General features: G+C 41.6%; 1 protein-coding gene across 5 annotated transcripts in view; it reads left to right on the forward strand.

Moving 5' to 3' along the window:
- Nucleotides 1-9,707: 9,707 nt before the first annotated feature.
- Nucleotides 9,708-15,590, forward strand: part of HTR7 (5-hydroxytryptamine receptor 7) — an 84,784-nt gene continuing 78,901 nt past the window's right edge. For 4 of the 5 annotated variants that reach the window (XR_004380199.1, XM_032836718.1, XM_032836731.1 and 1 more), the window contains exon 1: nucleotides 9,708-10,467. Coding sequence is in view for 4 of the 5 variants with exons in the window: in XM_032836718.1 (XP_032692609.1) it covers nucleotides 9,923-10,467 (545 nt within the window). In the remaining variant the exon portion in view is untranslated. The remainder of the gene's footprint in view (nucleotides 10,468-15,590) is intronic. The other variant, XM_032836727.1, reaches the window with a different exon arrangement.

Here is a 15,590-nt window from a genome sequence, read left to right on the forward strand (position 1 = left end):
CCGTCTCCAGCCACGAGATGGCAGGGCTCTCTCTCGGACGAGCGGGGAGCCCCAGGACTGGGTTAGCCAGACAGGTTCGACAGGGGACATGCAAAATTGAAATCTGTCCGTGTTCCAGCTGAGAAGTGAACAAAGTGGTACATATCCCACACATTGGATGTTTCCACATTTTTGGACTTCATTTAAATGAACTCTCGAAGATTGATAAATTATCCGACAACGTAAAATTGTGGAACTACAGTTTACATCGGGGCTTCTTAAACCGGACCGGGAGTCTCACCTCTACCCCATCCTCCGGTCCCCTCCCCCGCCTCCAGTTCTTCGGAGACCCCGTACGTGGTCCCTTGTGCGTTGCCGGTGAGCGGCAGCTCTGGCCGCATAAAACTGGTTTGACAACAACCGATTCGCCCTGTACTCCGCAGAATAAGAAGAGCCCACTGACGGGGGCGCTTAAATATCCAGACAATAACAAAGTGCTGTAAACGTTTCTAAACAGTTTCAATTTCTGTACTTAAAACAAACAGTACCTAGATAGTCTCTGGTCTGTGGACCACACCGTAATGATTAGTCCTTCTTTACATGCTTTCTTTCCTGATTTCAGAAGGCAATTTTAAGAGGGCTCTGTTCCATGTGGTAGCATGCAATTCTCCTTTTGGTTAAATTTAATAAAGAAGAAATATTTTGCCTTTTTCCAGTACTTGATATTTCTTAAGTAAGAACAAGAATTTTTTTTTTTACTTCTGTAAATAGAACAAGGTCATGCAAAGCAAACTCTGCTTTTCATCAGGAAACCTAGGGTTAATTTTGCAAGATCATACAGGCATCTTCACCTATGACCACAGTATCTAGAATGGTCAGAAATAGGACCAAGGCGTGGTGAAGGTGAATAAAATAAATGATTCTTTGATGTCAGCATTAGACTAAAGAGGGCTTCTTTCTTTGAAAGTCATTGTGCTTTTCTTGTGAACTGTACCATTTAGACTTCTTTTCCCATTTTCACCCCCCAGGCCTAGATGAGGAGGAAACGAAACGGGGAGAAAAAATGAATAGAGAAAAGTCATTGAACACTTTATTGAGGGCCAGCTAATTTCGGTGAGTACTTACTTGGATATCTTATTTAATTTTCAAAGCAACCGTGAGTTAAGTACTGGCTTTTTGTTTTTGTTTAGCGACATCTGCATTTTACATCTGAGAAACCTATGGCTCAAGTAATAGGGATAGATCTATATATACATCCAGGCAGTTTGGCTCAGTTTTCCCTTCCTGTATTGTCTCCTGGACAAAACAAGCAGTGGAGAGAGTTGGAGGTTGGGAAAGGAGGAGGGAGAGAGAGGATGGGATGGTGATAGGGGAAAAGAACAAGGAAGAAGGATTAGAAGTTGGCCTGCAGGGGAAGCTGAGGCAGCAAGGATCTGGAGTTTGAAGGAAACTCTGAAAATATCTGCCTGGAAAAGAATAGTACTGCATAATTACTCTGTGTACTTTGTGTCCATTATCTGATTTATCCATTTTTGTATCCACTTTGTATCCATTATCTGAATAATCATCACAACCAGCCAATGAAGGAGATATTGTTATTCCTATTACATCTGAGGTCCGAGAAGATGGATGGCTCTTTAGTCATTTCCTCTTCCCTGGGGAGTTTAGAAAGGGCGGCTTTTGGTATCCAAAGCAACCCTTAAGCCCTTTTTGGTCTCCCCAAAGGCCTTTCTTGAGCTTGTCCCCAAAAGTCAGTGTGTGTTCAGCTAATCTTTGGCCTTATCCTCTTTTCACTTGGTTCTCCTTTAGTTAATGAGCACTCCCGTGGGCCCCTGTCCTCTGGCAGTTTATGGTTGAGGTGGGGGGCAAGGCAAGAAAGCAGTATTATAACACCATTTGCACAGGTGTGTCAGGTACATCTGGCAGGGTCTTCTGTCCCAGACTGAGGGAGAGTTTGGGGGATTTGGAGGAGATAAAGGATGTTTTCCTGGAGGAGGGAATGCTTGATTTAGATTTTGATGGATGGAATTGAAAAGTAACAAGATGCAGAAGTCTGGGGTTTATCCACAATGGGCATAAAGTAGATAGTGCTCAGTCAAAATTTGCAGATTTAATCAATGAACCCATGAGCTCTTGTTCACCTTCATACCCACATCATCACAACTGTAGCTGTTGGATCGTATTCATTTATTTAAACACACAGCTAGAAGTTCACTGAACTGTGAGTATGGTATGCTGGCATGATACACCAGCAACCCCCAAAGCACCCCTTCTTTTATTCCCAATGATGGAGCACTTAAAGGAGCCCTTGTGCAGATTGGAAAATGGCACCCTTCCTCTAGGCAGACTTGTATTTGCCCCCATTTGCCACATAGCTGGTGAAGCCAAAAAGTGTGTGTATCATATGAGTGATTGCCTCAGGGGATTATGGAGGCTGACAAATCCCCAGATCTGCAGGTGGCCCTCTGGAGACTTAGGAGAGCTGATGTAGCTCCCATTCTGAAGGCCAGCAGGCTCAAGCCCCAGAAAAAGCTGATATTTCAGCTTGAGTCCAGTGACAGAAAAAAACAGAAAACAAAACCCAAAAAACACTGTCCCAGCTTGAAGGCAGTCAGGTGGGAGGAATCCTTCCTTACTTGAAGAAGGATCAGACCTTTTGTTCTATTCAGGCCTCCAACTAGGGATGAACCCCCACCCCCCATATTAGGGAGATTAATTCTGCTTTACTCAGTCAACTGATTCAAATGCTAATCTCATTCAGGAAAACAAACAATGTTTGATCAAATATCTGGGTACCCTCTGGACCGGTCAAGTTGATAGATAAAATTATGCATCACCATGGTGCTGCTTTGGAATTAGAGCATATTAAGTGAAAACAAAAATTGCTCAGGCAACAACTTCTTAACCGAAGGCAAGTTTACAAAGAATGTTTATTGAAAGCAAAAGAAAGAACAGGTCCTAAACAGAAATTAACGTTTACAAACATGGTAACTATAAATGCTATTGCTCAGGATGTTGGAAATACAGCTTGGAACTTGCAGAATAAATGACCTTTAAAAATCAAGTTATTTTGGGCATTTTCTATTGCAGTTGATAATCAAGTAGATATATAAAAGCTATTTGTGTTGTTGAAAATTTCGATATGACTAAATATCATCTGGAAAAGTGCCCCCCAAAAGGCACATCATTAGGAAGTGGCTTTTTTTGTGTGTATGGAGAAGAATTTTGAAAATTTTAAAGTAGATTTGTCAGAACTGGTAACCATGACTACAGATGGGATTCCTGCAGGGGTCATTTTTAACATCAGACTTATGGAACATAAGCACAATGTGACAAGATTTTGTCAAGACACAGAGTCTTAGTCAATTTATTGTACCATTGACTAGAAACCATTTTGAGCTCTAAACTTAAACACTATACAAAAATAATAGCCGTGGTAGTTAACCACGCAGTTCATGCTCCAAATAGCTGTAAATGGATATAGTGGTTGTTGAAAACATCTTGAATTGCAGAAAGAGATTTCCTTGCTAATGTTAGCAAGGAAAATATGTCCACCTTGTCTCATCAGGGAAGACTGGGTCAGATATAGTCTTTTTGGTTGATGATATATCTCCTTTAAATATTCTGATATCCCCCATCTCCCTTTAAAAAAAAAAAAATCACATAAACTGATTTGTTCATAGATAGCAAAATTGTGTCTTTGGGAAACTCATCTGGCTAGGGATAACCCAGGTCATTTTCTGCACAGAAACTGGTTTCCAGCTATGAAAATTATGGTCTAACCTCATATTGAGCATCAAAACTATGATCCAAAAAAGGTACTCCGATTTAAATATTTAAACTTTATGATAATACTGCTTAACTTGTCCTTTCCGATTTATGTCATTACTATGAATGAAAATTACACAAGGAAGTTTTGCTCTTTAAGGACCTATATAATAGCCTCAATCTTGCATCTTAGCCTGGAAAACATAAAATACATATATTATACTTTACAGAAAATACCTCATGAACCATTCTTTAAAACAATGTTCCACAACAGTATTGTTGCCCTCTCTTCCACCTCCCAGCCAACCCTGGGCAGGGAGCACTTGAAAATTTATGTGAGTATTTTTTTAGACTTATTGTTGTCACAATAATTGAGAGGTGAGATGGTTAATACTAGCTTTGGCAAGATGGATGCTAACAATCCTGCAATGTGTGAGAAAATCTTGTAGAATGAACACTCGCTCCTTGTCCGGCATGGGTAAAGCTTGTTTATCTTTTTTTTTTTTTTTTTTTAAATCTAGAACCTAAACAGGTTTTATATATAAATGCACAGCAATTTTTTTTTTACAATTTTTTTATATGCACAGAAGTTTCCAGGAATGTAACTATTGAGTAAACAGAGGGAGGCTTCTGCTTTGCTTTGCTTGGAATTATGAGTTGGTTAGAACTGCAAGAAAACTAGAAGAGTTGTTCCTCATTTCAAATATCATGTCATTGCAGTAATAGTGTTGCTGTTATTTGGGTTGACAATACAGCAGCCCTGCATCACTCTGCATTTGTAGCCCTCTCGTTTATGGTGACACACACATATGCATATTACCTTTATCGACATACATATATGTATATCATCTTAAAAATAAAATCCAATACATGTTAAACAAGTAATTATATATATTTAGCCTTTACTTACAAATAGTACATGTAAATTAGAAATACTGACAATTTTCAGTTAGTTAATTTAAATCTAAATTTAGGATGCCTCGGGGCTCAGTGGGTGAAGGGTCTGCCTTCAGCTCGGGTCATGATTCCAGGATCCTGGGATTGAGCCCCATGTCGGGGTCCCTGCTCAGCCAGGAGTCTGCTTCTCCCTCTGCCTCTCCCCCTGCTTGTGCTCTCTCTCTCTCAAATAAATAAATTCTTAAAAAAAAATAAATCTAATTTAACCGATTAGAATCTAAACATATTTATTTAAAAAGTATCCCCCATATTTATAGAACCCTGTCCTCTTTCTTCCAGCCTAATTTGAAATGTTAGCTCTGTGAATTCTTTGGTTTCCCCAGTCAGGTCCAATGCCTGTTTCCTGTGGACTCAACCTTAGTTCATACCTATTTGCATATTGTACTACAACTTGTATTATTAGACTCAGTAATCATTGGCTCAATCAATGAGTAAATGCTGCTTTTATCAGTTTTTCTTTACATTTCTTTAAATTGAAGAATTTAATTTTTCTTTTAATTAGTCCTTCAGGGTCAGAGATCGAAAGCCAACATTGCTGAGTTTGTTCCCTGACAAAACGCTCCATGGTAGTTTTTCTCTTTGTGGAATTTATACTGAGGAACGGATTTCCCACTAGGCGGCGCACACGTACCACTTTTATTTCAAAAACAGTCCTAGTATGAAAAAAATTGAGTAATTTAAAAATAAGCGTTCTTGGATCTATCTGTTCTTTGATTTTCTATTTATCTTTTCTTATGACAATTTTTTTAAAAGATTTATTTATTTATTTATTTGACAGAGAGAGATCACAACTAGACAGAGAGGCAGGCAGAGAGAGAGAGAGGGAAGCAGGCTCCCCGCTGAGCAGAGAGCCCGATGAGGGACTCGATCCCAGGAACCTGAGATCATGACCTGAGCCAAAGGCAGCGGCTCAACCCACTGAGCCACCCAGGCGCCCCTTCTTATGACAATTTTTAAAGGTTACATTTATTTTGTAAAGAGAATGGAAGTTTCCTAAATGGAAGGAAGCAAAGAAAAAAAGTACATTTTTTGTCGTCATCCTTGGGAGCTAATGCAAACAAAGGTAGCATAATTAAAGCATGTATATATCTAAAAGAAAACCAAGCTCACAATTCACTTTTAAGCTGAGGAATTCTTTTACACCATGAATGACACTTGGTTATAGGCATTATTCTACACTCAGTTCATTTGACAAATGTTTATTGGACACCTAACACATGGAAGAAATAAGAAAATATCCTTGTGTTTGGGGAGTCCACAGTTTAAGGGAGGATAGTCAGGTAAATATAAAGCATATTTGGGGATGCCTGGGTGGCTCAGGGGGTTAAGCCTCTGCCTTTGGCTCAGGTCATGATCTCAGGGTCCATGGATAGAGCCCCACATGGGGCTCTCTGCTCAGCAGGGAGCCTGCTTCCGGCAAACCACCCCCACCCCCTGCCTACTTGTGATCTCTCAATAAATGACAAATAAATAAATAAATAAATAAATAAGATCTAAAGCATATTGCACTGGTAGATGCTAGAATAAAGATAGGGGAAAAAATGCTTCAGGAATCTAGAAAGGATGAAACTAGCTATGGTAAAAGGGGTCCCAGAGAGAGGGGCATTCCTGGTTCCAGCTTAGCTAGCTGCTCTTATCCCAACTGAGCCTCCCAATGTCTGTTGACAGATTTCAGTCATTGTCATGAGGATGGGTGTTCTGAATTCTGTCCCTGTGCTATTGCCCCACAGCCCAACTGGTAGTCATAGGGTAGGGCAGTATTTGGTTATTGGCATCAAGGGACACCCTGGTGAATAGTTTAGTTGAGTGAGGCAATAGGGTATTAAAGTGAGAAGCTGAAAAACTTTGGAAAAGTAAGAGTAACTCTGTAGGAAGTCAGCAGCATTGGACATTGGAAATTACTGGAACCCCAGTCAGCATGCTTAACTGACCGGTGAGTTGCCAGTGGGTCCTATAACTTAGAAAGCTTTATTTTACTTGTGTTTCTTAAAGTAAATCTAGATTGCCAGAATATGCTGGTTTTAGGGGAAAAACTCTCTTTAAGTTTATGTCCTATAGATGGGTATGTGTGTGTCTGCATAGATATGATTAAGCATATGCTTCGGATGAGCTATGAGTACCTAGAGGGAGGAAGAGCTTATAAAAAGACGATAATTCCTGTTGTAGGACTCAGCAGCTCTTTTCTACTATCCCAGAGCAGTTTTGAGAGAGGGAGATTACCAGTTGGAAGCATCAGAAAGCTGTAGTCTCAAGTATCCTCACTGACAATTTTATGAGACCGTTGTTATAGGAAATGAGAGTCTAAACAAGGTTTCATACTTCTTAAAGCAGCAGAGTTATTTTTTAAATGAAAGAAATAAAAGGGATGAAAATGAACAACACAATTTGATTTAAATGCCAACACTTCTCTTATTCTCTCCAGTGTAACTGCCAAAGAGTAGGTGGGCAGGGGGAGGGTGAAAGAAGCAACACCTTGGTATGGATTTTAAACACTAGGAAACCAAGGACAAAACAAATAACAAATTTAGGTGAGTGTTTAGGGGTTTTGTGGATTTTTTTTAAAGCTCTACCTTTAGCTTTTCATTACAAGAAAATTATGGAAATGTATACATGAGATTTTTAGCATTTTTATGAAGAGAGGATTATTTGTTAGTCAAGGTTAGAGAGAAGCAAAAAATTCCAGGTAGTTCTGTCAGGATCTCGAAATAATGATAGATGAAATTTAAACTCAACATAAGTAAGGTAATGTTGCAGAAGCTGAGATTTTCAATAACTATGTTTATGCATTGTGACAGCTTATAAATTAAAAACCTAGCAACTCTAAGGAAATATACCCAGCCATCACCCAGGATAATGTAATAGAGGTGACGGCTCTATAAAAAGGGGAGTTTGGACCTGATGCTGTATAGAAAATGGAAGAGGAAGTTAATTTGAAAGTAGTACTTTACTGATTATCTGGCATCCTACAATGAAAAAATGAATGCTAAAAACGTCAGAAGCTGCTATGAAATAAGTAGGCCTGGTAAGAGCTGGTAGGAGTATAGGTGGCAAATTATATTAACTGTAGATTCAAATAATACAACTGTTGCTTTTAAATTCTTCATATAATTCATTAGTGTGGGCTATTGTTTATGAGAGCCAAGACAATATAATGTAAGTTGGCCTGATTACTCAGGGCGGAAAAGAGGAAAGTCAAGATAAGTTAAAATGATTAAAGAGTTAAAATAAGAAAAGTCAAACGTAGCTTGTGAAATTACCACCTTAGAGAATTTTCAAGAGTCCTTGAGACAATTCTAAACTCAAAACCGGAGAATTAAACCATTTCAGTGTAGTCGTATAAGATCTTGGCTCAGTCATTAAACATCTCTCAACCTCTGTTCCCCTGTCTTGAAAGGTAAACAATGGTTTCTTCGATGCCTTCCAGCACCAAACTAGTTTTCTTTTGTCTGAAATTATGTTTAATACTAACATAAGTAAGATTGAAGACATTTCCTCATCCATTTTCTTAACTACTAAATGATATTGCTTTGTGGCCTATGTAACTTTCACTCTTCCTCTGACTCAATGTATTGATCTGCTTATCTCAGTGAGAGAGACCCTGAAATGGTCATAGTGACCATTAGCCCACCATGTGGGTTTTGGTTTTTTTGTTTTTTTTTTTTACTTAAAAATATTCTGTTTTTAAGTGTAGAGAGAAGAATATGGACATACTAATCAGATAAACCTCGGTTTGAAACCTAACTGTGCCTTTCCAGCTGAATGCAGTAGCAACTGTGTTTCCTTATCTGGAAAAATAGGGCTAATACCCACCTTGAAGAATGAGTATTATTCAGCTCTGAGATCAATACATTTTGAGGTTTGTGTTCCCTTTCTTCCTATTTATAATCTGCTAGGGCCATCTAGAAAAGAAAACAGATTTGATTATTTTTAGAGTCTTTAAAGAAATCACTGCTGGTTTACAATAAAACCTTTATACAAAATGGAGTGAAGTAAGTGTCGAATAGTAAAAATCAGCCACTCTGACAGGGTTTGAATATCAAGGGGGTTTAAGGCAATAGGCACTAAGTCAACATACACCTCCAGGGTTCTTCTGCAGAACATTATAACCGGTCATTTCTTCGCTTATGGGCAAGATTTCCAGAATACCATGGGAAAATTAACCCTTATTTCAGTATATTAGGCTTCGAAGTCGGAATAGAAAAGCTCCCCGGATCTATTTGCAGAGCCCGAAAGGCCTGGTTCTAGACGCTGGAGGGTTAGTCACAATGGGTTTAAGCCCCGTGGTGGTCTCTTCCCCAGATCCCCCAGCTCCTACTGGGTGCCAAGACCTGAAGGCATCCCACCCTCTCCTTGATTTCTTCTGATCTCCCACCCCCACCCTACTCGGCTGCTTCTCCTTTTCCATCTTCGCTTTCTCCCAGAAGTGGTCAAAATGGGAAACGTTAGTATCTATTTGTTGCTTGGTGTGGTGCTCGAAAAGGTTTTTTAATTAAGAAAAAAAAAAAAAAATCCTCTTCAGGTTCTTCATTTTGCCGTGAGTCCGAGTGTCCGCCGGTCCCCTTGTCCTCCCCCATCCAAGTGTCGTTCATTCTGTGAGGAGGCTCGAGTCTGTCGGAGGGGGTCTGCGCCTCCAGCCGCACAGAGGGATCTGGGAGCAAACCGGCTCGGGATCCCGAGAGGCGCGGGGAGCACCGCCCCCCACCCGGCAGGGAGGTGCTGGAGAGGCGGCGGCCCGGCCCAGCCGGGGAAGCCCGTCCCGGGAGCCGGAGGGGCGCGGGCAGCGGCGGCGGCGGCGGGGACGCGGCGCGGCTGCCGCAGGGGAGCGGCGGCGGCGGGCGCGAGGGGCGGGGCGCACTCCGCAACTTCTGCCGCTGCCTCCCGGGCGCGCTCGGGCGAGGCGCGCGGCGGCTGCGGGCTGCGGGGCGGCCAGCCGAGCGGCGCCCGCGGGCCCGTGAGCCGCGCGTAGCGGGCGTCGGTCTGTGCTGGGGGCGCCTCCCGCGGGGAGTCTCGGCGCGGCCGCGCTCCTGCGTGGTCTGCAGCGACTGGGGCCCCGGGACGTGCGGGGCCGCGGGGCCGAGCCGAGGCGCCCCCCAGCGGCCGGCGCGGGCCCCATGGCTGGGCCGGGCGGAGCGGAACCGGCGAGGTGAGGCCCCCGGGCCGGAGGCCGGAGCGCGTGGCGGGGGCGCCGGCTCCATGGGCAGCAGCGCACAGCGGCACGATGATGGACGTTAACAGCAGCGGCCGCCCGGACCTCTACGGGCACCTCCGCTCTTTGCTCCTGCCAGAGGTGGGGCGCGGGCTGCCGGACCTGAGCCCCGACGGCGCCGGCCCGGTCTCGGGCTCCTGGGCGCCGCACCTGCTGCGCGGGGTCCCGGAGGTGACGGCCAGCCCGGTGCCCACCTGGGACGCGCCGCCGGACAATGCCTCCGGCTGCGGGGAGCAGATCAACTATGGCAGAGCCGAGAAAGTTGTGATCGGCTCCATCCTGACGCTCATCACGCTGCTGACGATCGCAGGCAACTGCCTGGTGGTGATCTCGGTGTGCTTCGTCAAGAAGCTCCGCCAGCCCTCCAACTACCTGATCGTGTCCCTGGCGCTGGCCGACCTCTCGGTGGCCGTGGCGGTCATGCCCTTCGTCAGCGTCACCGACCTCATCGGGGGCAAGTGGATCTTTGGCCACTTCTTCTGCAACGTCTTCATCGCCATGGACGTCATGTGCTGCACGGCCTCGATCATGACCCTATGCGTGATCAGCATCGACAGGTAAGGGCCGGGCCACCCCGTCCCGGGTCCGGCTGGGGATGTGCTGACGCTCCACCGCTAGCGCTCGCCTTTCTTGGGAGGATAAGCCAGACTCCTAGGCGGGATGAAGGGCTGCGCCGAAAACATCAACCCCTACACATCAACCCTACACCAACTGAGCAACTTCAGTTAGAGCGGAGCCTATATGCACCTTGAAAAGAAGAGCCCGAAATGTTTTAGTGAGGGTTTTAAGACCAAAGTTTAAGTATTTTAAACATTAGCAGTTCCAGCAGGGGGTCCCTGGGCTTGGTTTTTAGAAGGAAAGGATCTGATCCTTTCTGAGCTTGACAGACCCTTGCTGTGAGTCTGAAAGTGTCATTTCTTACTTTAAGAAATCAGTCGTTGGAAAGGCTCCTTGCTTCCAGATTGTGGGAGCTCCTTCCCAGGCCAGTGAGGGGACTGAGGAGGGTTCCAGAATTGGGGTTCTACATATCTAAACGTTGCATCCCTATCATTGCTGTTTCCAAATCTCATTCTCCTGGAAGTCTGATTTTAGCTTTCGGCAAAGCTGTCTGTATCCTGCAGCCCTGCTGACTGGAGCCTTACTCCCTGTCTGAATGGTTGGTTCTAGTCTTTCATCACATCCCTTGAGAATCTTCTCTTACGAACTCCCCAGTGGAGTAATTGCAACAGAGGCTGACCATCTTCAGAGATATTGAGGGGAAAATTTCGGTAAAATTCTTGGGTGACAGATAGGGCTAGGAGACCCTGAGGTTTCTTCAGACTCTAGGATTACAGGATGCTGCAATGGAGCTAGTCTTTGGTCCCTGAAACACAGTGCAACTGACAACTTGAAGGATGGTCCCAATGTCCTTTGGCCACCTAATAACTCTGTTTCTCTTGAAAGTGAAATATTAAACCTTTGTGTTCACCCACGTAATTCTGCTGGTGTTTTAAAACCCGCACAGGACTGGTATCCTGTTGTGTTTAATGATACAGAGAAACGATGGCTTATTTTCTTTGTGGATCTATGGAACCTTTAAATATATAAACCCTTCAGCATAGAAGAAATAATTGATGCCTCCACACTTAAAATGACAGCGCCTCAAAGGATGGTATAGCAGGAAGCTGAGATTTTCTTCCTTTTCCTCCCTGTAAACACTGCTGTTTGTGGTTTGTTGATGTTTAACATGTTGTCCTATTTTACTGCTTGACCAGGGTTTATAATTACTGAATAAAGGGAATGATATGAAAGGGGATATTTTCAAGGAAAAAATATATTGTAGCTGCATTTAAAGATCTAGGTTATTTTTAAAGAATTGATCCTGCCATTTCATATATCATGTCAGGTTGGAGCTTCTGAGAGCAAACAAGGAATTATTTTTAAGAGTAGTGCACGGATGGCATATACGAGAATATTAGCTCCAAACTTGACAGCTGAAGTTCTGAATTACTGTAGTGAAGAATGACAAAAACATATGCACTCACAGTCTGGCTGTGGCAACAGGAAATATGAGCGAGCACTCAATATACATAGTGAGTATATAAATGAATTGTAAGCATAAAAATTGAACTGCTAAGCCAACCAAATCGGCGCTTCTTGCATGAATGGAGTCCTTTTAAATGGAACTTGGTGTACTACAACACATGCCAATTTATGGTGCAAGAAATGCATTTATAATTTTTCTTCCTTTCGTAATTGATTAGTGATATGTAAACAGCACAGTATACTGACTCATCTCCTAACACAGGCGGTGCTTCTGTCCTGCTGGGCGCATTCAGGTTTGGCTTGGGACCACCCTGAGATTCCTGTACATGAGCTAAAGGCTTGTCACTCAGGGTACACATGTGACTTACCAACAAGCAGCAGGAATGTTTCCATGACAGAGGTTAATTCTTCTTGGCAAGAGCTTCCGGTTTCTTTATCCAGTATATCCTTACGATTGTCACAAATTGTGGTAATATAGGGATATAGACTCTATCTCTTTATTTCCTATGAGAATTGCTCCATTGGTGAATTCTGCTTCAAAATTATTTTGGAGGATGAACATAGGTTTTATTTTTTTTTCTGATAAAATGAAGAGCTGATAACACTGGAAGATGCAGATTGCTTTTCTTCCAAGAACACACAAAAATAAAAATGAGAAAGAGGAAATTGCTTTCGATATCTAAGGTGAATTATTTCTGAAGAGACTGTTTTTTTCAGTTCCATTGTAGACTATGACCAATGACATACAGATGTACTAAGAAAATATGAAACATTTTAATCTTCACTTATCCATCCCCTCTTGAGTACAAGGTTAGGTTACAGTGTGCTTTGTGAAGTATAATCAAGGGTGAATAATAGTTTTCCTGCTTTTGAGTATAGTGGGAGCTTCATTATCGTTCCACTACCAAACAATCTTTCTTACATCTTTTCTTTACATCTTTCTTACATCTGTTCCCTTTTTACTTCTGCCCAGTTAAAGGGCCAAAAGACATTGTGTCCTGGGAAAGACCAAACCACCTACGCTTCACATCCCATCCCCTCTTATCTCAAGGATTTTGCTCCTTCCTTGATCCTACTTCTCTTCTTTGTCTTCAGTGTTTCCTCTCAACTGGGTCAAGCTTGATCTTTTATTTTCCTTTGGCCTTACTTCTCCAGTTACTGCTCCACTTCCCAGTTAAGCCGCTCAAAGAACTGTGCCCACAAGCTGTCTTTATGTCCTTCCTCCTTGGGTAGATGAGTTTGGCACTATCAGGTCTACTGGAGTATTTGAACTGGTCTTGTTGGTTTCTTTTCTGTCAAGTCCATTGCCAATGAAGTAGCTAGAATGGTCTCTTAAAAATTTTTGTTTTAAGTGAGATAACATTTATCTATAGCAAAATGCACAGATATTAAATGCATAGCTTGATGTGTTTGACAAATGTCTATGCCCAATATTCCAATATTCCTATCAGGATATAGCATATTTTTATAATTTTAGAAAGTTGCCTTGTGCCCCTTTCAGAATGATCTTTTAAAAATAGAAATCGAGGCACCTGGGTGGCTCAATCAGTTCAGCGTCTGACTCTTGATTTTGGCTTGGTCATGATTCTCAGGGTCCTGAGATCTTTGAACCCCAGGTGGGGCTCTGTGCTCAGCAGGGAGTCTGCTTGAGATTCTTTCCCTCTGTCCCTTTCCCCACTTGCTCTCTCCCTCTCTTTCTAAATAAATAATTAAAAAAAAATAAAAATAGAGATCAAGTTATATTTTATATATAGTTTAAAACATATAAAAGAGCTCTCTCTATACATTGTTTAGATGAGTCCAAGGAGTAAAGGGAAAAAGAGTGCAGAGGAATGATGAACACTTCACTCACGGGAGTGGTTATGTCTGTGGGGGGCGGTTATAATGAGGGAGTAACACACATACCAACTATACCAGTAATGTTTTCTTTCTAATTTTGATGGTTGATACAGTCTTGTTATTCTCTGTATAGCTTTCTGTTAGTCTGAAATATATTTTTAATGTCTTTTGGAAATACATATAGAAAACAAACAATCCTAAGTATAGAGTTTGATAAATTTCCATAAAGCAAACACTTTGATGTAATCTGCCACTAGATCAAGAAACTGAATATTACCACCCTCCCAGAGGTCCCCTTCTGCCCCTTTCTAGTTTCTGATACTCCAAGGATAACTTATCCTGACTTTTTGCATCATGAATTAGTTTCACTTGGTTAGAACCTCATATAAATGTAACAGTATAGTATGTAATCTTAATTCTGGCCTCTTTTTGCTCAATATAATATCTCTGTGATTGACCCATAGTTTATAGTCTGTCGGTATTTTATTTTGTTTTATTTTATTTATTTATTTTTTGGGTAATACTCCATTTAATTTGCTTATCAGTTCATCTGTAGATGGACATTTGAATTGTTTCCAGTTTCTAAATACCACTAATAGTGCTGCTATAAGCATTTATTTGTATACTATTCATTTTGGGGACATGTTTTCATTTGTTTTGGGTGAGTACAATACTGTATAGTAAGGTTCCTTATTGTATTTTAATTCTGTTTACCCCTGTACATCCTTTGTGTTACTGTTGTCATGCATTTTAATCTACATATTTAGAAAATCTAGAGGTGCCTGGGTGGCTGTGGGTTAAAGCCTCTGCCTTTGGCTCAGGTCATGATCCCAGGGTCCTGGGATCAAGCCCCACATGCATTGGGCTCTCTGCTCAGCAGGGAACCTGCTCCCCCCCCCCCCCCCCCCCCTCCCTTTCTCCCTACTTTTGTTCTCTGTCAAATAAATAAATAAAAAATCTTAAAAAAAAAATCTATCATATTATTTTTATTTTAGACAGTCAGTATTCATTCTTATTTCCCCACATGTTTACCTTTTCATTGCTCTTTATTTTTTTCCTACATTACCATGTTTTCATCTGGGATTATTTTCTTCTGCCCAGTTAAACTTTCATTAACATTTTTTTTTTAAGTGAGGGTTTGTTAGTAACAATTACTGTCAATTTGTGTTTATCTGAAACTGTCTTAATTTTGCCATCACTTTTGAATGACATTTTCTCTGAGTATGTAATTCTATGTTTGAGGGATTTTCAGCACTCTAAAACATTCTTCCATTGTCTTCATGTTTCTGTCATTTCTGGAGAAAAATAAGCCATTCACCAACATTATTATTATGCTGTTGAAGATAATGTGTGTTTTTTTCTTCTGGTTGCTTTTAGGATTTTCTCTTTGTCTTTGGTTTTTATCAGTTTTTCTAAGATGTCCCCAGGTGTGGTGTTATTGATTATTTTTTACTGTTTATTTGCTGTCAACCCTGCTGGGATTCTTAATTTTTTTATTTGTGCATTGATGTCTCTGATCAGTTTGCTGTTATCTCTTTAAATAATTTTACTGTCCCATTCTTTCTCTCTTCTGTGTCTTAAATTTATATAATTTAGAACTTTTACTCTGTCACACATGTCTCTTATACTCTTTATTTTCCATTTTATGCTGTGATTCCATTTTGAAAAATTTTTGACCTGCCTTCCAATTTATTAGTCCTCTCTTCTGCTATGTCTAATCTGTTGTTCAGCCTTATCTATTGATTATTAATTTCACACTCCTAGAAGTTCCAATTGATCCTTTTTTTCTGATTTGTTCCTTTTCATTGATTTGAAT

This window comes from Lontra canadensis, unplaced genomic scaffold (genome assembly GCF_010015895.1).
Source record: "Lontra canadensis isolate GAN:19392208 unplaced genomic scaffold, GSC_riverotter_1.0 scaffold3, whole genome shotgun sequence".
NCBI classification, from domain to species: domain Eukaryota; kingdom Metazoa; phylum Chordata; class Mammalia; order Carnivora; family Mustelidae; genus Lontra; species Lontra canadensis.